The 23,232-nt window shown below is 39.1% G+C and overlaps 1 protein-coding gene across 1 annotated transcript in view; it reads left to right on the forward strand.

Annotated features, from left to right (window-relative positions):
* The first annotated feature begins 993 nt into the window (after positions 1–993).
* The window catches only part of LOC122646059 (lysine-specific demethylase JMJ25-like), a 41,981-nt gene continuing 19,742 nt past the window's right edge, over positions 994–23,232 (forward strand). Inside the window, exons 1-7 of the mRNA XM_043839530.1 lie at positions 994–2,190; positions 2,278–2,393; positions 15,937–16,036; positions 16,123–16,264; positions 19,227–19,290; positions 19,381–19,568; positions 19,701–20,284. Of these exons, the coding sequence (XP_043695465.1) occupies positions 994–2,190; positions 2,278–2,393; positions 15,937–16,036; positions 16,123–16,264; positions 19,227–19,290; positions 19,381–19,568; positions 19,701–20,284 (2,391 nt within the window). The remainder of the gene's footprint in view (positions 2,191–2,277; positions 2,394–15,936; positions 16,037–16,122; positions 16,265–19,226; positions 19,291–19,380; positions 19,569–19,700; positions 20,285–23,232) is intronic.

Consider the following 23,232-nt stretch of genomic DNA (forward strand, 5'->3'; position numbering starts at 1 on the left):
TACCATTAGATACCAAAAGAGTGGTTGACGATTACTGCCTCTAGCCATCGTTGAGTATTTGGGTTTTTGTCTGATAAAAAAGGACATTTTTTATTGTCTTCTTGGACAAAATTGCCCTTTTATTCAACTGCGTCGGCTTTTGGGTTACGTGTCCATTTCTGGTTGGTCCCAACTACTGTAGACCTTTTATGAGTTTTGTGGTCTTATAGTTCACTATTGGACGTTGGAGACTTAGAGTCCAGGAGATCAACCGTGAGTTGGTTTGAAGCAACTTGTCAGCTTTGGCAATTACAGTAGTGAGGCACATGAAAGTAAAACCTAAATTATTGGTGTTTTGGATAGATCTAGGGTTTTGACATTGGTGATTGTGGCAAACAATAAAGTGGAGCGTATGATTCCAGCACATTTGAGCAGCAAGATGGATTCAACTTCTTTTACAGGTGAGCTTCCCTTATTAGTTTTTTTGATAGGGTTTAGTGTTTTTTCAATTTTCAGTTTCAAATATAAACGAACGATTTGGAGAAGATGAGGGCAATTTGGTTACTTTATTTTTTAATTTTGGTTGGTTTTTATCATAAGGGCATTTTGATCATTAGATTCCCCAAAAATAACCTTTAACACTAACGAATTGGACCAATTGCTATACTGTTTTGAAAGTAAAGGAAGTTTGCAATTAGAAAAGTTGTAGGTGGTTATTTTTAAGGGGTTATTTGTAAAAAACCCAAAATAAGAAAACGTGTCGAGTACGCGAGTGTTGACAAGGGAGGCTCGTTGCACTCCCGGCGCATGTTAGAAACCACCTCTCTACGTATATAACTCGTTCTGATCCTCGTACACTTTTGAGTAAAACAAGCGAAGCGAAAGAAGCAAATATTTCTCTATTTGGCGGGAGAAGAGGAAGTGGTATTTTTCTTGAATCTTTCAAAAACACCGACTGCCACTGCTGAGAGAAAGTGAGAGGTTTTCCGACCGATTTCATCGCCGTATTCAGTCATGTCCGACAAGGAAGGCAGCGACGTTCCTTTTATTGTTCGAAGCTCACTTCCTTCTCCTCATGACGACCTTCTTTGCATATACACAACCACTTCATCACGGTGCCCTCAGCAAAGACTCGAAGGCAAAAGGCACTGCGATAGGCATCTAGAATTTGAAAGTAGTAGCAGAGGAAGGATTCATAACGTTTCTAGGGTTACATATCGTGGCAGAGGAAGACCTCGTAAGGCTTCTAGGGTTTCTGGAAACTTTTCTCAGGGAGCCGAAGAAGACGAGGCAAACGGCAAAAAGCACTGCGATAAGCATCTAAGATTTAAATGTCGTGGCAGAGGAAGGCCTCCTAAGGATTCTAGGGTTAAATTTCGTGGCAGAGGAAGGCCTCCTAAGACTTCTAGGCTTTCTAGAAAGTTATTTCTTGAAGCCGAAGAAGTCGAGGTTCAGAAATCGAATGAGCTTGAAGTAGTGAAGAATCAGGTAGTTGAAACTCGGTCTTCTGTTAAGGCTGAAGAAGGGGAACATGAAAAGACAGGTGGTACTAAAGGCGTTAAGCCTAGAAAGCCGAAATTAGGTCAGCAGATCTTCTGCGAAGAATATTGCAATTCTGATCGTCGAACGAGAGGGGAGGAGTCGAGAACTAGGGATGTAAATGAAGAGGAGGTTAGTTTGAACGTGACACCTCCAGATGAGCTGCGTTGCAATCGGAATGATGGGAAGGACTGGCGGTGCAAGAACTGGAAAATCCATGGTAAGTCCGTCTGCCAAGAGCATTATCTTCAGAGTTTGCAAAAGTCTAGGGTTAAGGCTTCCAAAGCTCCGGCGAAGAAACGTAAAGGGAAGAAGGGTCGGGGAAAGAAAAGGAAGGAGATTCAGAAGAAGAGTGAACCAAAAACTGGTGCTTTGTTAATGAAGAGAAATAAAGAGGAAATTTTTACTGATGAGGAAGACGAGGAAGAGACTCAAACGCAGAAGAAGAGGAAGAGGATGCAAAAGAATAAGGATTCTGATAAGACTTTTATAGGCGTGAAGGTTGAAACCGAGTCTGAGAAGAATAATGCAGGGGGAAACCAGATGGAGTCAGAGAGGAACATGACATTGCGCGCTAGGAAGAAGGTGGCACTGAACCTAGATGAAAATATTAAGATATCAGATGAAAAGAATATGGAACAAGATGTAAAGCTTAAAAAGAAGAGAATTAATGTAAGTGGATTCTCAATTGGTGATAGTTTCGAATTTCATTTATTTTTTAGTGAACTTGCTTTCAATTTTAGATTTCTTTGGAAACAGGGAGTGGCTGAGGACTCCTCCATGTGCCATCAGTGCCAAAGGAGTGATAAAGAAAAAGTGGTTATGTGTAACGATTGTAGCAGGAAACGATATTGTGTTCCGTGCATCGAGAGATGGTTGATTCTTCAATCTTTCTTTCTATCTTTTCATCTTTTCTTTTATACTGCTCTTTCCTGGTTTCTAATTACTGTTTTTATTATCATAATTTCAAGTTTTTATTCTTGAGAGTAAATTGGTAAATATAGTTGTTCTTGAATTGATTTTTTTTTCTGTAGAAATAATGAAATTGCTATGAGATTATCCCTATTATTGGTTGTGTATTTGTTAGCATTGTTATCATGTTTACTACTGACTGGCATCATCATTTACATAGCAGAAGGGTATGGGTGTTGACATATCATTAATCTTGTAGTGGATGCATATGTAGATGTGTACTAATTTTTATCCACAGGAACATATGATGATGGGATGTAATTAACTCTGCAATTCCAACAGCATAATTCTCGTTGCTTTTACTTTACCATTGTTGATAATGTGGTTCTAATGTTGTTGGATGTTATAAACTCTGTAATCCCGACAGCATAAATCTCCTTGCTTTTACTCTGCCATTGTTGATAATGTGGTTATAATGTTGTAGGAGGTTGAATGTCTTTGCACGAGAGATGGTTTATTCTTCTTCTTTCTTTTCATCTTTTAGGTTCATTTTGCTCTCCCCGAGCTTTCTATGTTTCTTTGTTTTTGTCTTAATTTCAAGTTTCCATTTTCGAGGATGCATCTTTATATGCAAGTAAATGAATAACTTAATTGTTCCTGAATTGATTATTGTTTATTAATAATGAAATGGCCATTAATTTTTCCGTATAATTGCTAGTATATTTTTGTGGGTATAAAGCATTGCTATTATTTTTGCCACTGGCTGGCTTCATTATTAAGTTGCTGAATGGTATGTTTATCATTTAATGTATACAGATGTGGATGTATTTATAATTTTTGTCCATGCAGAGATATCACAATAGGATGCTATGACCTGTGGAATCCCACAACACAGATCTCCTTGCTATTACTCTGCCATTGTTGATAATGTGGGGTAGCTATTCCTATTCCCCAATTAGTGTTGGAGTTTGCTTACAATACTTGAGTTCGTAGTTGTTGGTAATGGTTATGAAACTTGGGCAGTCAAAACTGTTTTTTGAAATGGTGATGGAATTCTTAGAATTCCATGATTGTTCTGATTTTAAGGACATGTTGAACAGATCTGAACAAATTCTAAGATAGAAGGAAACAATTGAGAATTAATATTAGAAGGGAATAGATATATGGGTGTAGACACTGAATTTTGTCACCCCCCGGCGATGATGACAACAGGACACGGATAGACATCGGTATCTCTCTCAAGAAGGACTCTTGTCCTTACATCTGAACCAAATCACCCTAACATCCTTAAAATGACTTATCAGACCCTTTTACTAAATGCTAAAGGAGGTACTGCTCTCCCTCCCCCACCACGGCGGTCCCACTAGCCGGTTAGTGGGCCGTGGGGGTCTAGGGGGGCAGGCAGCCCCCCTGCGGGGGGTGTAAGGTGGCGGAGCCCCCCAACAGAAAATTTTCTGAAGAGTCAGAAGGGAGCCAAAAACCCAAAAAATAAGGAAAAGTAGTACTACGCCCCCACGGCGCCATGGGCTCCTTCCCACAGCACCGTGGGGACGTGTACTTGATTTCTACAGTGCCATGAAGGGGTGTGACATCAGCCTGCTGACGTTACCCACAGCGCTGTGGACATCTCCACGGCGCCGTGGAGGGCTTATCCGACCAAGGGTGAGGGTTCCCCTTCCCTGTAAATGGGAGGGTCCCCCTTCCTCATTTCTCAAGCTTTTCTCGGGTAAGGAGACCCTCCAGGGCTTGTTTTGCCCCCCTTTTTACCCTCTTTTCCTCCGTTTTTCCCTCGTGAGTATGTGAGTGAGTGGAGTTCTTCGACGTGGATAGATCCTTCGGTTACCCATCCAAGCATAGAGCGATTCTGCTCTTGGGTATTGTTATCCCTTCAGTGTACGGATAACGAAAAACCCCCATTCACAGCCGTTATTCTGTCTGTATACAGATAACAAGAATCCCTTATATAGTTGTTACTCTGCCCGAAGTTTGAGTAGCAAAACCCATCTCATATAGTTCTTATTCTATCCGACAAGAGAGAGACAAGCCGATCGTCCGTCTCCACCTGAGCCGTGGGACATCACATATTTCGCCCTCGGTGCGCTTTCATTTATTTCTTGCATTTCTAGACAGGTATCTGTATCTTTCTCTCTCATTATTTTTGGCATAATGTAGACAATTAAAGTAACTCGTTTTAGTGTATATAGTAAATGATTTTTCTTTCTTTGTCATGATTAGTGCATCATAACTTAGTCTTACATGTTAGTATAAGATATATTATTAAGGGAGAATATTCGAAAACCAGCATCTAGTAAAATGACCGGTTTATCCGGGCGAGGTGGGTGCCTAACACCTTCCCACCCTCGTAACCTGACTACTTACCCTGAATCTCTGACCAGACCATATGGAATCACGTAGCCCTTTCCGCTAACCCCGGATGGGGCTACACCCATTGGGTCCTAGGCCCTAACCCTAGGTGGCGACTCCATTTCTTTATAAAGCATGATCCCAATCCCCATGATGATATATCGGAACGATACACAGTTATTCATCGAAGCCAATCCTTGTCGCCAAGAGGCTGAGGAACCTTCGTCCCGAGGACCACGGTACTTACAATAGGGAGGAAATAGCAAAAAGAAGAGAAGTTAAGAACATCGGTGATAACCTGCTCCAAAGCCTTGTACTTGGTGACTCTACTTGAGACCACAGTTTCAGTTGTTGAATTGATTGGTGATGCAATGGAGGGGAGTGCCAGTGTAGGTGCTTCTTTAATTGGTGTGGGAGCGGGGGAAATCCTTGCCAACGATTTATATATTATTTCTTTCTGATGGTTGGGAAGTGCTGCAAAATTCCATCCATGAAGAGAATGACTCAGCTCATGAGAAAGCATATCAAATATTTTAGGTCTCAAAGTAGTTTGGATTTTCTGTTAGCAACTCCGGAAATGGGGGGTTGGGGATGGGGTGGGTTGTACAGTTGCTTTGGACATTAATCCTTATGGAAATCTATGCATAAGCTTGGGAGGCCAGTAAGATGCTGGTGGCAGTCCAATGGGTTGAAATTGACCTTTGTGTAGTTATATTAGAGATTCTCTTTGTTTTGGTTTTATTGTAATTGGCTTAGTTATAAGCTCATAACATGGGTATAAAGTTAGTAGATGGGATTAGTAGTTAAGTATTTGGATTAGATTGGGATACTTAATAGTTAGATAGAGTTATGTTTTGATTTTATTTACTTTTTTGAGTGTATTAGACGGATGAAGTCCTTTTATGAGTTCATTTAGGAATTTTAGAAGGTCTTTATATATATATATATATATACACATATAATACGCCTGGATCAATTAAGGATGATTTGAATAAAGAATATAATTTTTCTTAAAGTGTTTTGGTGTTGTTGAGACGTGCTTGCGAAATTGGTATCCCAAACCTGACTTCTCTACTCCTTTCTTTTTCCACACTTCTCTTCTTCCTTTTAAGAAGATCAGGATGCGGTTGCTTCCTTTATCTGAGGTCTGATCACAGATTTGATCATTGGGCCTGCTTGCATCTGATATCCATAATCTTGATTATCAGATTGCATAAATTGGTATTAGAGATTTAGAGCCAATAGTCCTCCTTTATATCCTAATCATGGTGGCCAATAGTGAGGTTGATCAGAGATTTTACTGTCATAAGGAATGAAGTTAATTATTTTCGCTGCACGGTTGTTAGTAGTGAAAGACCAGGTTGGTCGTTGAGTCTCCTTTTCCTCTTCTTTTTCTCCATTCTTCCAGTCATCTTCTTTGAACTGCAGGTACAACTTCTTTCCCCACCCATCGAATCTGTCCTTCTTCCTTTCATCTCTGCTTAAGTTTCTTTTAAAATATTCTTCTACTTCCTGTATTTACTTTCTTCTATTTCAGTTATTCTGCAATTCTGTTATCATGCTCTTTTTGATGACCTAACCCTAGTTGTTTCATTCAGTGAATAATTCACGAATAATTTGGCCGAACTGAATTTTACGAATTATTCACCCGTATCCGAATTGTGCTCAAGGAAGCGCTTTATTGGCCCTTTTTTAAAATTCGTGTCAAATTTGGCCAAACCCGAATTAAGCCCGAATAATTCTGACTTTTATAATGGTATTTTTATTTACCAAAAAAATTCTGACTTTTATAAATAAAGGGTAAAAAGGGTATGGATGGTTAATTGGCTATAGGGTATTAGGGTTTCACTCATACAATTTTCAGTCGCCGTGAAAACACTCTTCTTCTCCGTTCTCCCAACTCCCAAGCTCATTGTTGCCTCTCTCAATGCTCTATTGTTCTATATAAAACTTCAAATATGGTAGGGGATTAAAGATTTAGAGGTGGCGTAGCAGTTGCAGACAGGATCTGCGACTTGGAAGTTGGAAGTGAGCGAAACCCTTTGATGATCAATCTTCAGTTCACATGCTTTCCTCTCTTTCAAAACCTAAAGCAGATCTGTCTTAGCTGGTTACTATATCTACCATTTTTGGGAGGTGACGTAGCAGTTGCCCAGACGAGATCTGCGACCTGGAACTTGGAGCCCCAAATTTGGAAATTTTTGATAATCTGGTTTGCGGACGAATTATCCTGGTTTTGATTTTTGTTACCACTTACCAGTGGTATCCTGTAGTCCAAAGAGCATGATAGGCGCATTGAAATGTGTTTAGATTTAAGAAATTCTTTTCTTTAATTTCAACCAATGACCGACAGGTACACAAGGGACAATTTTTGCCGTGCCAAACCTCTTGTGTCATCCCTCATGTCTAATTTTTTTTTAATACCCGAGCATTATCTGGGACCCGGGCTGGCCCCTAAAATTTTATTAATGATCAAATCAACTATGAAGAAAAGAATACACAGGGGGGACTTTCCCGCCTTACCCCAACCCAAAATGACATACTATTCTCACGCACTCGAGAGGGGAGCTTACCACCCTACACAAACCCAAAAGAAAAAACAGCATTATTTTCGCACAACCGGGAAACCAGCCGCCTCCTCCCGAATAATCTGCTTAAGATTAGGAGGAAGATTAGTAAAAGAATTAAATAGCGTGTTCGCCGAAGCACAAGCATAATTTGCTAACCAGTTTGCTGCTCTGTTACCCTCTCTAAAGGAGAAGGAAATCATCGGTCGAAGATCTTGAACAAAGAGCAAAATTTTGTGGAACCAGTACCACCCCTACCAAACATTGTACTCCTTCTCGGAAATACAGTGCACCGCCAAGGCCGAATCCGAATTGACGTGGAATTCCGAAAATCCCATTTGAGCGCAAAGCTTTAGACCATTCCTTAAGGCTCTAAATTCCACGATGGAATTGTTGGGGTAAATTCCACACATCACCCATTATGGTTTTGATGATAACAAATAAGTTAGTTGTACTAACTCTTGTCTAAAGATGCATAGATAAGAGCAGAGCATCAAGTGAGGGGGAGCACTCAATTCAAGAGATTGATGCTCAAAGCAAATTGAACTTGTCCAATCTTTCAAGACATCAAAGAATCATGAAGAATGGAGAACAAGTTTTGAAGACAAAGATCAAGACAAGTTAGAGGAACTCACTTTGAAGATACTCAAGTAAAGAGGTGAAGTTCAAGACTTGAAGAATTGTGAAGACTTAGAATTGTACTAAGTTGTAAATTCATTTGTTAAAGTCACAATTGATGTAATGCACACGCACACAGATACATTCATTTAGAATGACCTTAGGAGGTTAAATGGACCCCTAAACATGTGACTATTGAGTTTTGGAACCCCCCAAACCAAACCCTTTTGGAATCTCCCATGTAAATCCAATAAAGGACTTAAATGAGAATGCAGGAATTTGAGAATCCAGCATGCCGGATCAAAATCCAGCTTACTGGATCAGCTGTTGATCTCAGGAAAATGGTCACAGAAGCTTGGTTAAGCATACCGGATCATGAACCAGCATACCGGATCATAATCTAGCATGCCAGATCACTTTATAACTGCTTAAGTATATTCGTTATTCCTTTTTTTTTTTTTAAAAGGGAGTTAGGTAATCTGGCATACTGGATTACTTATAGAATGTGGAATCCGTTTCTTAATTGGATTCCTAATTGGTTCTAGACCTCTAGCCTATAAATAACCTCTTGATTAGTGTTCTAAACACAACAATAATCTACTATCAAGAGCTCTAAAAGATCAATTACTCCCTAGTGAGATTGTACACTCAAGATCAAAGAGGATCAAAGAAGTTCAATCTCACTCTTGCTCCCTTCATACACATTTGCATTCAAGCTGCATAGATTGAAAGGTAGCACCTATTCTACTAAGGTTTGAGGTAATCTTAAACTTCTTAGTATTTTATTTTATGTTTTAATTGAGTCCTCTTGCTCGGAATCAAGATTGGTTGAGTTCTCTTGCTCGGAATCAAGAGTAGTTGAGTTCTCTTGCTCGTTTCTCAAGAGTAGTTGTACGAGTCCTCTTGCTCTTACTCAAGATTTTAATAATGAAATTCTCTCTACGGTGAGAGGAGTAGACAGAGGCACATTTTGGCTGAACCACTATAAATTGCTTGTGTCTCTTTGCATTGCTTGTCTTTACTCTTCTCTATCTTTATTGTTGTTTTTAATTTTCGAACCTACACCTATTCACCCCCCTCTAGGTGAATTCACGGGAATTAGTACGATCACCATAAAAGTTTGCAAAGGCTGCCAAGACATGACCATTCTCATCTCTTATAATTCCTCTTCCTCCACCCAGTCCGAGGTTCCCTTTACATGCCCCATCCACATTAAGCTTTACAGCATTGAAAGGGGGACACCAAAAAACAGCAATAAGAGGCTTGTACCAAATAGAAGAAACGGAAATATTAAAGATTTGAAGGACTAGAGAGAATGGGAGTAAGTCTCAGAGGACATAATTATTGCTCTATATAACATTCTCTTTCTTTACCGTATTTTTAGCTTAATACTAATTAAAGTAACTAAGTTCTTTGTTCTCCTTAAAATGGTAAACGCAAACTATATATATATAATTGTTGGGTAATACTTGGTTACTCACTCATCAACATATCCATGCATTTCCTGCTCTGCTTGTTGCCTACACTTGATGCTCATGCTCATTCCCATGCCCAAGTTGGGACTTGCCTCTCCTACCATAGCTTTGCAAATACTAAAAATAACGTCTGAACTTTTTGTCCGAATTTGGTTTCTGTAAATGAATAATTCCCGAATTCGAATCCGAACCGGAATTTTATTTTGTCCGTTTTTGTGGCAGAATCTTTAAATTACCAAACACATTATTCCGATTAATTCTTCGTCCGAATAATTTCTGAATTCGAATTTGCTAAATAGGGACCTAACAGCCCTCAACATGTGGATTTGATCTCCCTCACCCCTCCTCCATTCTTCCTCCTACCTTCGATGTGAGCTCTTCTATTCTAGGCGACCCAACCCCTTGAATTTCATTCCCATTAAACCTTGCTACTGTGAGATTGAAACCAGCATTCAGTTCAAGTCCTTTTGGCTCCAAACTAAAATTTATTTTCCTGCTAGTTATTTTGGGTAATAGAACTATAAGTTCCAATCCGTCACCTAAAATTTTTATATTGGTTTATGTTTGTACAAGTGAGATCCATACTTTGAACCAGACTCAAATTTATCCCCACGACTGTGTCGAGAGGTTGATGGTGGCCGGATTTTGAAATTTCCCCTTAAGGTTGTATGTTACATACACAAGGCCATTCTTTATAAAGTTTCCTTCTGTTTTAGCCCCTCGTTTCATATTCGAGATTCTGTCTTCTCTTTCAAATTTAATAGCCATCAAGTCCTTGATTTTATTTGTCCCTTGTTAAAGGATCCGAAACTTCATCTTATTTACTGTTTTGCCACTCTCGTGTTGGATTGAGTTGATATTAGTTTGATGTTGGTTCAACCCAAGCGGGAGGAGAGTGAGTTGGTTGATAAAAAGGAAACTTGACAATTTAAAGCTTGATCACCTCAAAACACAAGTGATAAACCCAAAGGAGGTTATAACAACAAGCGAGTGGGTAAATGTAATTGAGTAGGGATAGAGAGACAATGAAATGACACAATGAATTTGGAGTGGTTCGGCAACTCACCTACATATACGACCAAGAGGCATCTTCTTGGACTTTCTACCAGAATTACCAACGATCACACCCAATCATGTTTTTCTCGGTTCAATATTAACTCAAGTATTTTGTAATTTAGTTCTATATTGCTAGGATACCAACTAGAATCCAGACAACGAGGATCTAACTTGAATGGTAGTTCGGCTAAGTAAAAAATAGGTAAAAGTTGAAATTAGGGTTAGGGTTTGATGGGACCTAGGGTTTGATTGTAGGGTTATGTCAAGTTGATGTAGGGAGCCTGTTAGTGAAGGTCTCGTTAAGTTTTAATGGGGTTTGGGTTGTAAACTTGAATTGGCTGCAGGTAGGTAGTCTAGGGATTTGGGTTTCTAAAAGTGGAAGATGATGGAATCTAGGGTTTAGGATGAGTGAATTGGAACCAGGTTTGGATCGAGTGTTCCTAAGGGGGAATGGGATTGGTCAGACTTTGGTAAGATTCTAATGGTTAGAGTGGGCTGGGCAGAAATTAGGTTTTTGGGTAAATTGGAAATAAAGGGGGAATGATAGGTTGGTTGGTTTAGAGGATTAGAAGAAGAAAGGTTGGGGATGGGGAGATTCAAACTCACTGCTGTTGCAGAAAATCTGTGGCAGCAGCTTGATTGACTGGAGAACTTGAATAAGAATTGAATCTTGCACGAAGAACACCCAAAGAAAGTTTCAAAAGAACCACCTAGGCTTCACATCGTAAGGTGTCGATTGGTTCAAACACCAATCCCACCAGCCTTGATCAGACCCAAGACTATCTTCATTGAAGAGACAAAGTTGCAGAGCAGCTTCAAGTGTTTTAAAAATTTCGGAAGTAAGGTGCCTCTTCCACGATTTTTATTCTATATATAATGGCCATAGGTCTTACTCCTAACCAGCCTAGGGGATGGAATGGTCCCCCCCTAGCCGAGCTCTAATTACACTGCTCCTAAGTCATGTGACTAACTTAAGTTAGTCACATGACACTTAAATAAAAACTAATTAAGATGGACCACTAGTTCAACCAGCTTTGGACCGGTTCAACTTATTACATGAAAAATAAACTATGGAAACTACAAAGCAGCTAACTACTAGTACTACTAATACTACTTGGACAACTTCTTGTTCTTCTTCTTCTCGTGGATGTAGTGCTTCAGTTCTGCATCATTTTGGCTCACACTCAAACCTAGTGGTTTCCTAGGCTCACCACTAACTACCTTACAACCTCAAACTTAAGGTGAAAAGAATAGCTCAAAAGCCAAGATAACAAATTGAAGCTCTAACAATGAAAACCTCTAGTTAATGGATATGCAAGATACTGGCTCAATAGTGATTCTCAAAACTTGGGCACTAAGGACTCATGAGGGATATACAAATTGAAGTGCAAGACATGGTACCCAGTAGTCGTTGAGTAACGGTCATAAATATAGCAAGGTTTAAAGTATTGGTATTAGGTATCATATCGGAAGGGTGATTTTAAAAGACGTATGGTATCGCATCATATCGGGGAGACGCAAAATATGCTACGTACATTTGGAAATTGTCAAGAAACATATGGAAATGCTTAGGATACGTGCAAAATATAGTTTTGAAGCTTAAAATACTCTAAATAAGTAATATGTAAAATATTCCATGTATAAAAAGGAGAACAATGTATGACGAGACAAGTGCATTCAATTCATTATGTATAAAGGATGAGGTTTCTTGCATGTACTAATACCGATTTCTTTTAGGTATCACATCAATTCCTTAAAGATACTATATGTATCGAAGGATATGGAAGGATACTTGAAACCTTGAAATATAGTCGTTATTCAGAACCAAGGGTGCCAATCTAGAACCGAGACCGAAACTGAAATATTTCATCAGTTTTGCCAAACCAAACCAAATTACCCATTTTCAAATCGAATTAGGAATCAAATAAATCATTTCTTTTTTAATGTTATTGTTAACATGGATGATAAATTATTCCATTTTAATGTTTGAAAAAAGTTTAGTGGATTTGACTAACAAACAAGAGGTTCTTTTGTTATAAAGATGTAAAAAGTTTGTCCAAACACCTAAAATAGGGCCCAAACCGAGGTCAAAACAGAATATGAAACCAAACAATGTTAGTTCAGTTCTGGTTTGGACCTCATGCTCTTATTCGGTTTCCACATGTTGTATCTTGAACCGAACCGAACCGAACCGATTGACACTCTTACTTAGAACCGGCTCGTCACCGGTCGGCTGGTACCCAGGCTGGTGATCAACCGGTAATGCAGAATCAACCTCGAACCAGGAAAGAACTAGTGGGAGAACATTGCAACAGGATCATTAAAATACAGAAAACAGAATTAAGTAACAATTTTTTTTCCCTTTTCCTTTACATATGAAAGAAGAAAATGAAAGGATAGGATAATGGTTTGATTCTTGCAGTCTCACCCAGGCATCTCACCTCTAGGTTTCTCACCACATAGTCACACACTGTCTCTCACAGCTACATGGTTAACAATATGGAACGAGGTCTCGGTTTTTGGAAGGTCCGAGATGAGACAAAGGACAAGTTAAGGAAACAGCATCGACTCGAGATCTCGGTATTTTACATTAATTGTATGCTGCCTACTACTAAATTATGTGTAAAATATGGCCTATTCATACGTTGTAGCCTATCAACCTAGGGTCTGAAGTCAAACTCCTATTTGGACTTTGATATTTCTAAATCAAATAGTACCATTGTGTTTAAATGGCCCAAAATAGGCTGTATACCAAGTTTCATGACCTAACTAGGTCAACAACCCACTGAAATCTGGCTTCGAGTTCCAAAAAAAAAGCACCAACTCACCGAGATCTTGGCCCCAACTCGATTTTCTCCCTGGCCTAAACCAGATCCGAAACTGAGACCTTGAACCATGGTTAACAGTCACAATTTTTTTTATCTCATCATTCTGTTTTTGAAACCCCTTTTTCCTCTTCTTATAGTACGCAAGAGAACAAAAAAAATAAAAACTTCCTAATTCTAACGCAGATTGCATATTGTAGCCTGATTACAGTAAAGACTTAATAACAACTTAAATTAGACCATACACCTGTAATTTAATGTGATCCTCCATGCATGGTAACATATTGGCTTGAAGATGAGCCTCATTAAATCTTGGCAAATCTGTTTTCAACTTGGCCCACAAGTGTTGTCCTCTTATAATAAATATCTTCATGTGATAACTCCCCAAATCAGCTCCCTCGGTTATGACGGATACTAAAAGTTTGGATTTGACGGGCAAATGACTGCTGGTTCTGAGGGTCTAGCTTCTAATGGCAGGGCAATGAGGTCTACTGGTTTCCTAGGTTGGTAGCCTAAGACTATATCAAATGGGTTGTTATCAGTAGACCTATTGACTGAACCATTGTAAGCAAATTCTGCCATTGGGAAGACTGAATCCCAACATAACATATGGTCACCCACTAGACAGCACATCAAATCCCCAAGGCTACAATTGACCACCTCAGTTTGGCCATCTGTTTGGGGATGAAAACCAGATGAAAACTGTAGCTTTGTTTCCAACATTTTCTAGAGTGTTATCCAAAAATAACTTACAAACCAAACATCCCTATCTGACACCATGGTCTTAGGCAGACCATGCAGTCTAACAACTTTCCTAAGGAAAAGTTGGGTTACATGTCGAGCATCTGATGCTTTGGAACATGGTATGAAGTGAGCCATATTAGGGAAATGGTCCACAACAACAAAGATGGTATCATGACCTCTAACAGTCCTAGGGAGTCCCAACATTAAGCCCATACTCAAATCTTGCCAAGGTGCATGTGGCACGGGCCGTGGTGTATAAAGACCAGTATTTTGCTTCTTCTGTTTTGCCATTGTTCAATTATGTTTGCCATAAGTCAGTTAAGACTAGGCCAAAAGAACTTGTCTTCCACCTTGGGAATTGTCTGGTCCCTACAAAAGTGCCCTTATGCACCACCACCATGCAACTCCCGTATAACGAACTCTCTAATGGATGTCCTCGGAAGGCATAATTTGCTACCATGAAACAAGCAGCCATTTGGAGGGGTCTAATTGGTACTCATTCCTGGATGTCCCCAAAGTTTGGGCACAATGCATAGTCACATAGATTAAGAACTCGTCTCGAGTACAGGTTTCGACCTGGCCAAAAAGCAAGTTGGGGTTTTTTTTGGAACTCGATGGCTGGTTTCGGTGGGTTTTAGACCTACTTTGGTCACGAAAGTTGGTATAAAGCCTATTTTGGGCCATTTAAACACAATGACGCTATCAGATTTTGAAAAATCAATGTCCAAAGAGGAGTTTCACTAAGTGGGAAACTCGGACAGACACTTACTTGTGTTAGAAACCAGGACAAAAACTTATTTATGAATAATATCTTAAGTAAATGAACAAAAACATTTACTTAAATGATATTAGGCATAAATAAGTGTCTGTCCTGGTTTCTGGCATAAATAAGTGTTTGTATACCAAGATTTGCATAGATAGGTGTCTGTATACCAAGATTTCCCACCGATATGACCAAAACCACTGAGATCTCGCATCTCGGTCAAGATATGGCACTCATATAAAGGAGTTTGGGTCGGGATCTCGCTCGAGTTGGGGTAAAATATCATATCGACCTCCATGTCGTCTTGAGGTCCTGAAAAAGCGAGATATTTGCGAGATCGAGTTTTAGTTCCATGCATAGTAACTCTTGATTCTCTCAAATCCAATCACCCTAACACTCATGTAGTGTAAAACAGCAGATATACGACTTAAGGCATCGGTGGGTTTATTTTTTACCCTTGCTTTGTGTTTCAATGCAATCGTGTATTTCTGCAAAAATTTAATCCACTTTGCGTGTCAGAGACTGAGATTCTTTTGTATTTCTGCAGAAATTCTCGCGTCACAAATTTGAAGGTGCATTACCTGATACCGACCATGAAAATGGCCTCTACCTCATAGGAGATTTTCTAGATTACCATTTCTTCAGATTTTCTGGTAAAACTATTGCATCAACTCTTACACCCCTCCCAAACCAAAAAAAAAAAATCTCTCAGGGATTGAAACAAACCTGGTTTTGATTGCCTTTATCGGCGCCTTTCTGATCCCTACTCATCTGGTGGTACTCTGTTAATTTTGTATTTCGGGCTCTTCTCGGTGATCACCCAGCCCGCATGATCTGCACATCAGCTTAGGGGTCTTCAACTTGTTCAAAAATGTTGAGAGAGGTGAGAGTTATGTGGCTGGGATCAAATGCCTGATCCTCTTCCACTGCCTGCTGCATTCAATGTATTATCTTAGTCTTTTTCATTGCTGTTGATATCTGTTTTAGTTATGTGGTTTAGTTGTTTATGACCAGATAGGCTTCTGTACCAGTTGTTTTGTTATCAGTAAGTATTTTTTTTTTAATTGAAATCTCCTTGTGCACTGTGACTGTAGGTATCCTCAGTTGACTGAAGATTCAATTGAAAAACTTTGCCCTTTTTGTCGTGGAAACTGCAATTGCAAAGCATGTTTACGTAAAAATGAAGGACTTAAGGTTCGTTTGGTGCTTGTTTCATTCCTTATGCATGTCTTATGGTTGTTTTATCTATATGTGACACCCAATAACTGGTTCACTTGTAGGAGCTGTGGAAGTTGAATGTTGAGATAAGTGAAGCTGAAAATATTCGGCACTCTAAGTATCTGTTACATTTACTTCTTCCATATCTGAAACAATTTGTTCACGAACAACTAAAGGAAAAGGAGTTTGCTGCAAGGATTCAAGGTATAACCTTTATAAAATTTTGGAATTATTTATTTCCTTCTTTTTTTTTTGAGGGGAGTTGGGTTTAGTGTTGTTGGTAAAGTTGCTGTGTTCCTTGTCTATTAATTGTAGCATTTGTTCGTTAGTTATAGTATGTTAGTAACTGTTCTTTCTTATTTCCTATTGTTGTTTCTTAGTAAGAGCTTGTGTGTAGAGTTGTCTTCAACTTGTAATTATGGATTATTATTATTAGAAATATATCACTAGCCCACGGTAGGAGAATCTGACAAATCTACCATGGAGCTAGCTTTCTCCCTACTTCTCTCCTCTCTTTTCTCACACGTTTCTCTATTTTCTGTTCTTCTTCTACCTTGGTTGTTAAGTTGTAATATGATATCAAAGTCACGAGGAAGAAGAAGAGAGAAAAAAAATCTTCTTCTGCTCACTGCTGCTGCTTTTATTGTTTTGTTCCTGCTGAAAGCCTGAAACCCTAGTTGATCAACAATGAATACAAACTTGGGTTTCTTGGGATTCGTTATTGTTGATGTTACTTGTTCTCCCTGCACATAGTTTTCTGTTGCTAATCACATGCACTGTTGGCTGGAGGTGCTGGTTTGCTTTGGATGTGATCTCTTGCTTGCACATGGAGGTCTCTTCTTTATAATTTAAACATGAAACTTACCCTGAAGACATATCTATTCTACACATGAATTTCTCTGTGCATTAAGGCCTCTTGCTGGATTGTTGAATATCAACCACTGCTGCATTATTATTGTGGACTCACGACAGCCCTGTTTTTCTGTTATATAGCACTTGGCGGTACTTTGTTTTTGGTATTTTTTGCTTCTATTTGCTTTCCTGTTATTCTTAATATTGGTGGAGAACAGACTCCTACTCCACCCATGGTGTGTTGATATACTGTTACTTTTGGTACCCTTGTTTTGGGGAAATTTCTAGCCATCTTTCTCCTTGCGGCTTTCCTGTTTTTGGGGTGATTTCCAATACCTGAATATGGACCCTTTCTTGTGATCCAACTGTTGTATCATTGAGGTAATTTGGGTATTATCACACCTACTAAAGTACTGATGTATTTGAAAAATTGGTCTTCATTAGTGCTTTGGATTGGTAGATCTTACAAGTGCTAAATTCTGGAATTTTCAAGCTACTATTTCTGAAATATCATCATTACTCATCATCCAACCGTTGGATTTTTTGGAAATTCGGAGGGTTTATTATGCTGATTGAGTGGTATACTTGACTTGGTTTTTGGGGTAATCAAATAAAGATTGCATCCTACGGTTTGTTTTCTCTTGGCAGAACAGTTATTCTCCCTGTGGTGATTTCTGTTGATCAACAGTTCCTATTTCTGGTCTATTCTGGATTTTGCTTTGTTCATGGTTATGTTGCTGATTATATTTGCACATTTATTAGCTTGGTTCATCTCTTCTTGGTGATGGATACTTGTCACTGTTTGTGCCCTGTGGTTTTCTGATTAATTGTTGATTCAATATATTGATGCTGCTGTGCTGTCATCATTCAACAGCATCTAAAGCTTGTGGATGAAAATATGATGTTTATGTGGGATATTGCTTGTTGTTTCTTGGTCATCAGATCCATTTTTCTACAGTTTTTTGGTAATCTACTAATTCGGTGAATGTGTCGTGTCTTGTATACCAGCCATTGGATCATATTCCAATTTTTGCAGTTCTATTTGGTATCCTCTCTTCCATTATTTGTCCTCGTGTAGTGCTACACGTGAGGAGGAGATTGGAAATTATTATCAGAGGTATTTGAAGATTATTATTATCTACTCGTGTCTTCAGTATAATGTCATATGTTTGTTTGAAGATCATTATTTTTTGCTTGTGTCACCAATGTGTTTTCTTATGAAGATGGTTACTTGTGGTTTGCAGCAACCGATGCTGTTCTTTTTTCTGTGGTTCACAGTCACCTATGCTGCTCTTTTATCCGTCTTCTTTGTGAATACCTTCCTTGTGAAGGTCTTATGGCGTTGTTGTTTTTTTTTTTTTGGATGAATTAATAATTCAATACCAAAGGAGGAAAAAAAAGGGTGGGGGGGAGGGAACTTACAAGCACGAGCCAACACTAAGTGCTACCAAAAGGCAAGGACTAGACAAAGGGGTTAAAAGGCCATACAAAAACGGTGCACTTAAAGGGAAAAAATGCCTGGCGTTGTTGTTGATGTTGCTATGGTATTCTGAATTGCGGTTGGCATTCTCTGTTACGTATTTTATTTGTTGTTGTTTGGATTTATTTGACACAAAGTTTTTTCTCTACTGTTGCTGCTGCTGATTGTTGTGCTAATGATGGTGCTACAACTGGAAGATGTTTTTCCTGCGGTTTTGTTTTTGGTTCCCACTGGCTTCTTTGGTTGTGTCTCTTCAAGTTGTGTTCGAAATGGTTGTGTTTGTACCTACTTTCTCTCCTCTCTTTTCTCTCACGTCTTTCTCTTCTCCTTCTCTTCGTCTCTTTCTTCTTCTACACGATATTGGTTGTTAAGCTCTGCTTCTGTAACACTTGTCATTTGGTTGATATTTGTATCCATTAGGGATGCAACTTGTTTACTGAAATAGGATATGATTAGGTTGTCAATCAATTGTCCGTTTTCATTTGTTTGATTGACATTGGCATCCTTTAGGAGTAGTTTTAGTACTGCTTTCATACAAAATTTTTCCTATGATGGAAAGATCAAATGAAGGAGGATCTGAAATTAGATATTTAGATTGATTTACAGCCAGAAATAAGCTCATGAAGCAACTGATTGTATCTACCCATCACTAATCAGTGTATGAATGTCTGATGCTCATGGAGGACAAATGAAATGTGATGTGACTTCTTAGCATGTGCTAGGGGGTAGAAATCAACTATTGGACAAAAGTGAGAGAAAACATTAATTCTGCGCCCTTTCTTTTTTTTTTTTTTTTGGAAATTTCCACGCTAACTGAATGTGAGCTGCTGGCAGGTTTAATGTTGACGGATGTAGAAATACCAATGGCGGTTTGTGATGTGGATGAACGTATGTACTGGTACGGTCTTTCTCAGGTTAGGTTCTAATTTTCTTTTGATAATTTGTTAAGTTTGTTGAAGGCTTGATGTCATTTCTTTTGTTTTGGCAGTGACAACTGCAAAACTTCTATCGTTGATTTCCATCAAAGCTGTCCTAACTGTTCATATGACCTCTGCCTTACTTGTTGCCGGGAGATTCGTGACGGCTGCCTTCTGGGTGGTAGGGAAGAAGTAAAAGTGAAATTTTATGACAGAGGGACTGCATACTTACATGGGGACCTTCCTTTTGAGTCTTCAAGCCCAAGACGGTCTTCAAATGTGGAGCATGGAGATCATGCATACTTGCACGGGGACCTTACTTCCATGTCTTCAAAGCCGAAGCTGTCTTTAAAGACAGATCATATCCAACAAACCTTAGTGGGTCATGAAGATCATATCAAATCAACATCAGTAGACCATGAAGATCATAATAAACTAATATCAGTGGACAATGAAAGTGATGTCAAACCAATATCAGCGTGGAAAGCAAATGAAAATGGTAGTATCCCTTGCCCCCCAAAGGAAATGGGAGGTTGCGGGTTTGGCCTTCTGGAGCTGAAGCGTATTTTTGAGGACAATTGGGCCACAGAACTGGAAAACATAGCAGAGAAAATGGCAGAGAAAAACAAAGTTGATGATGTGCCTGGAAATTCTGAACAGTGGTGTTCATGCTTCAACTCGGCTGGTGTGATCGACGCTGTTAATGAGAGTTTACGGAAATGTGCTTCTCGAGAAGATTCCCATGACAACTATTTATACAGTCCAAGAGCTGCAGATGTCCAAAAGAGGGCCCTAGAACATTTCCAGCAGCATTGGATCAAGGGAGAGCCAGTGATTGTCCGCAATGTGCTTGAACTTACATCTGGCTTGAGCTGGGAACCTATGGTTATGTGGCGTGCACTTCGTGAGGTCACAAGTGTAAAACATTCCACCCATCTGACGGTTACGGCAATTGATTGTCTGGATTGGTGCGAGGTTAGTTTAATCACCTAATCCCTTTTTTGGTATATGTGGAGATAATTTCATGCAGATGCTGTTATGAAGCTGTTATGATGATTAAGGTTTCTATGAAATCTATTATAACCATCAATTTCTGCACAATATTTCTGGTCATTCGATATACTATAGATATTGGTTAGTGGGTTTTCAGCATGGCATAAATCACCCAAAGGTACAGATCTCTAAGACAGAGACTCGACTTTATTCAGTTGACTGCAGCAGCAAAATTGTTCAATTCAGTTGACTGCAGCAACAAAATGTTCATCTTGATTCTATTTCTTTTTCAAATTGCCTTTAGAGAAATGAGTAATGGCCTGGAAAGAAGTTTTCCTTTTTCATAGAAAAACATGCTTAATAGGTTGTTATAATATGGAGTTAAGGACTTGAGCATGAGACTCCTACATCTTTGATATTGTTGGGTGGTTTTGAAGAAATCTATATAAAAGGTAGTATGTTCATGTGTTCGGTTTACTTTTGGCATACATTATTCATAGCCCCTAAATTTGTTGTGAGGCTACATGTACTTTGATATGTAGGGAAGATTTTGTAGTAATCTACCTATAAGATACCTTAGGCATATACTCTGAAGTAGATAGTTGTCCGATTGCCATTTGTTTTGAGTAGGTCCAGGTTCTACAGCCTTCATAGCATCCTTGGTGAGAAATCCAGAATATCCACGGGATGGTATAGAAACAAAGCAGGAACGAGATCACATTAGATAATTATTCCCATCCAATTTAATGAAACAAACATGGAACGTAGGAAAGCCACGATCACTCGAAGTGTCCGGAGGTGTTACATCAGTAGTCATGCCCAACATAGTTGCTGGTCAGAGATCGAAAAAAAGCTTCCAACAAAAGGCCTTTCAAAAAAGGCAAAGCCAAATCAGGCAAAACTAACAATTCCAGAGAAAAAAAGACAGAGATCTCAGAAAAGGGAAAATTGAGATCTCTCAATCACTCATGGGTTGACAAAAAAGAAACCTCGGTGGAAGAAATCACCACTGAGGGGTGAGTCTAACAGGCAACGAGAAGAGAGAGGCGCTAGAGGCTGGCAGAAAAGAGAGAGAGAGAGAGAGAGGTGGAGCCAAGAGGGGGCGACGGAGAGAGAGATGGAGGCGGGAAAGGAAGGCGACGCTGGAAGGTGGCTTCGGCGGTGCTTGTGTTGGGAGGTAGCACTACGAGAGAGAGAGAGAGAGGACTGCTAGGGTTTCCATCATTATTGTTCAGATCCACATGATGATCTTCGCTCTAATACAATGAAGAATTAGAGAATAATGGCTTGGGACTTTATTATCATAGCCTACTTTATTTTTAATAGACTAGAGAATGTTCCAGAATAGGAACAAGTACAAGAATACCCCTAAGGGATAAAATAAGACAGAAATACCAAAAATACCTTTGTACCCCAAATTACAACAGTGGTATACCCATAAATAGAAATCCTTTGTCAGGTGAGTACTTTGGGTATGTTCACTCTTGCTGTAGCATTTGATATATAGTGGTGAAATCTGCATCTGAAGGATAATCCTCTTTGATGTGATCAATATTCATAGCATGGGCTGAAAAGCTGTTCAAGATTAGCAGTTATCTACTCAATGCATTATACACCATGTTCTTTCTAGCTTTATACTTCAGAGAAGAGATAAGTTATGGTAAATATGGCACCCACTAGGCATGTTTATTCCACACTGACTTATGAGAGTGTAGATGCTTCAAGGTTTTGTGGTCAGTGAATAGATAACTCTTTTCCAGCCAAGTAGTGTTTCCATTGTTTCAACACCTGTATAACAACATACAATTCAAGATCATAAGTTGAGTAACGCTTCTTTGCGCCGTTTAGTTTCCCGTTGTAAAGGGCTTTAAAATTGCCTCCTTGCATGAGAACAGCTCCAAAACCGACGTGAGAAGCGTCTTTGAGGACCTCGAACACACGTTCAAAGTTAGGTAATCAGAGTACAGTGGCCTCAGTCATCTGACATTTGATAAGATTGAATGGTTTGGTTACTGCAGAAGTCCATTTAAACTTTACTTTTCTTTGTCATTATGCTTTTGATAATGGTTGCCATAATGGTTTTGAAGCCCTTTATAAATCTCTGGTAAAAGGAAGCCAAGTCGTGAAAACTCTGTACTTCGGTGAGTGTTTTGGGGATATGCCAATCGACAATACTCTGTACCTTCTCTGGATCCACCTCAACACGCTTTGAAGATACAATGAATCCAAGAAAGATAACTTTGGCAGCTCGAAAGATCATTTCTTTAAGTTGATATAATGTTTTTCTTTGAAGATACAATGAATCCAAGAAAGATAAGTTTGGGCAGCTTGAAAGAACATTTCTTTAAGTTGATGTAATGTTTTTCAGCTCGTAGCACCCGCATCACACGCCGCAAATGATCAATATGATCAGATTCTTTGTGGCAATAAATCAATATATCACCTTGGGAATTTGCTGATGAAAGGACGTATTACCTGTGTCATGACTAGTATGGATGTGCTAGGGGTGTTCGTGTTGGATCATGGCAACACGAGGGGGGTGAATTGGGTTATCAAAAAATTATTGCAAGTTGGATACTCAACTACCCAAAACACAATGTAACTCGAAGGGAGAGGTTATGTAAAAGCGAGTGTGCAAATGGAATTGTTCGAAGAGGAGGGACAATTGGGAGACGAAGATTTATAATGGTTTGGCAACTTGCCTACATTTACTCTAAAGTGATCTTTCATAGTTGGGTTTCTATTAACTCAAACTCTTACAATGTTTTTCACGGGCTCAACACTATCCCAAGTATTTCAACAGAAACACTCAAATCTAGTGGTTTTTCTAGGCTCACCACTTAAAACTCAATAACTCTGTCAAGATGTGAAGAAGGAAAATCAAAGGGCTCAATCGCCAAGATACAACAATTCATTACACAATGCTAAAA

The sequence above is a fragment of the Telopea speciosissima genome, chromosome 1 (genome assembly GCF_018873765.1).
Source record: "Telopea speciosissima isolate NSW1024214 ecotype Mountain lineage chromosome 1, Tspe_v1, whole genome shotgun sequence".
Classification (NCBI taxonomy): domain Eukaryota; kingdom Viridiplantae; phylum Streptophyta; class Magnoliopsida; order Proteales; family Proteaceae; genus Telopea; species Telopea speciosissima.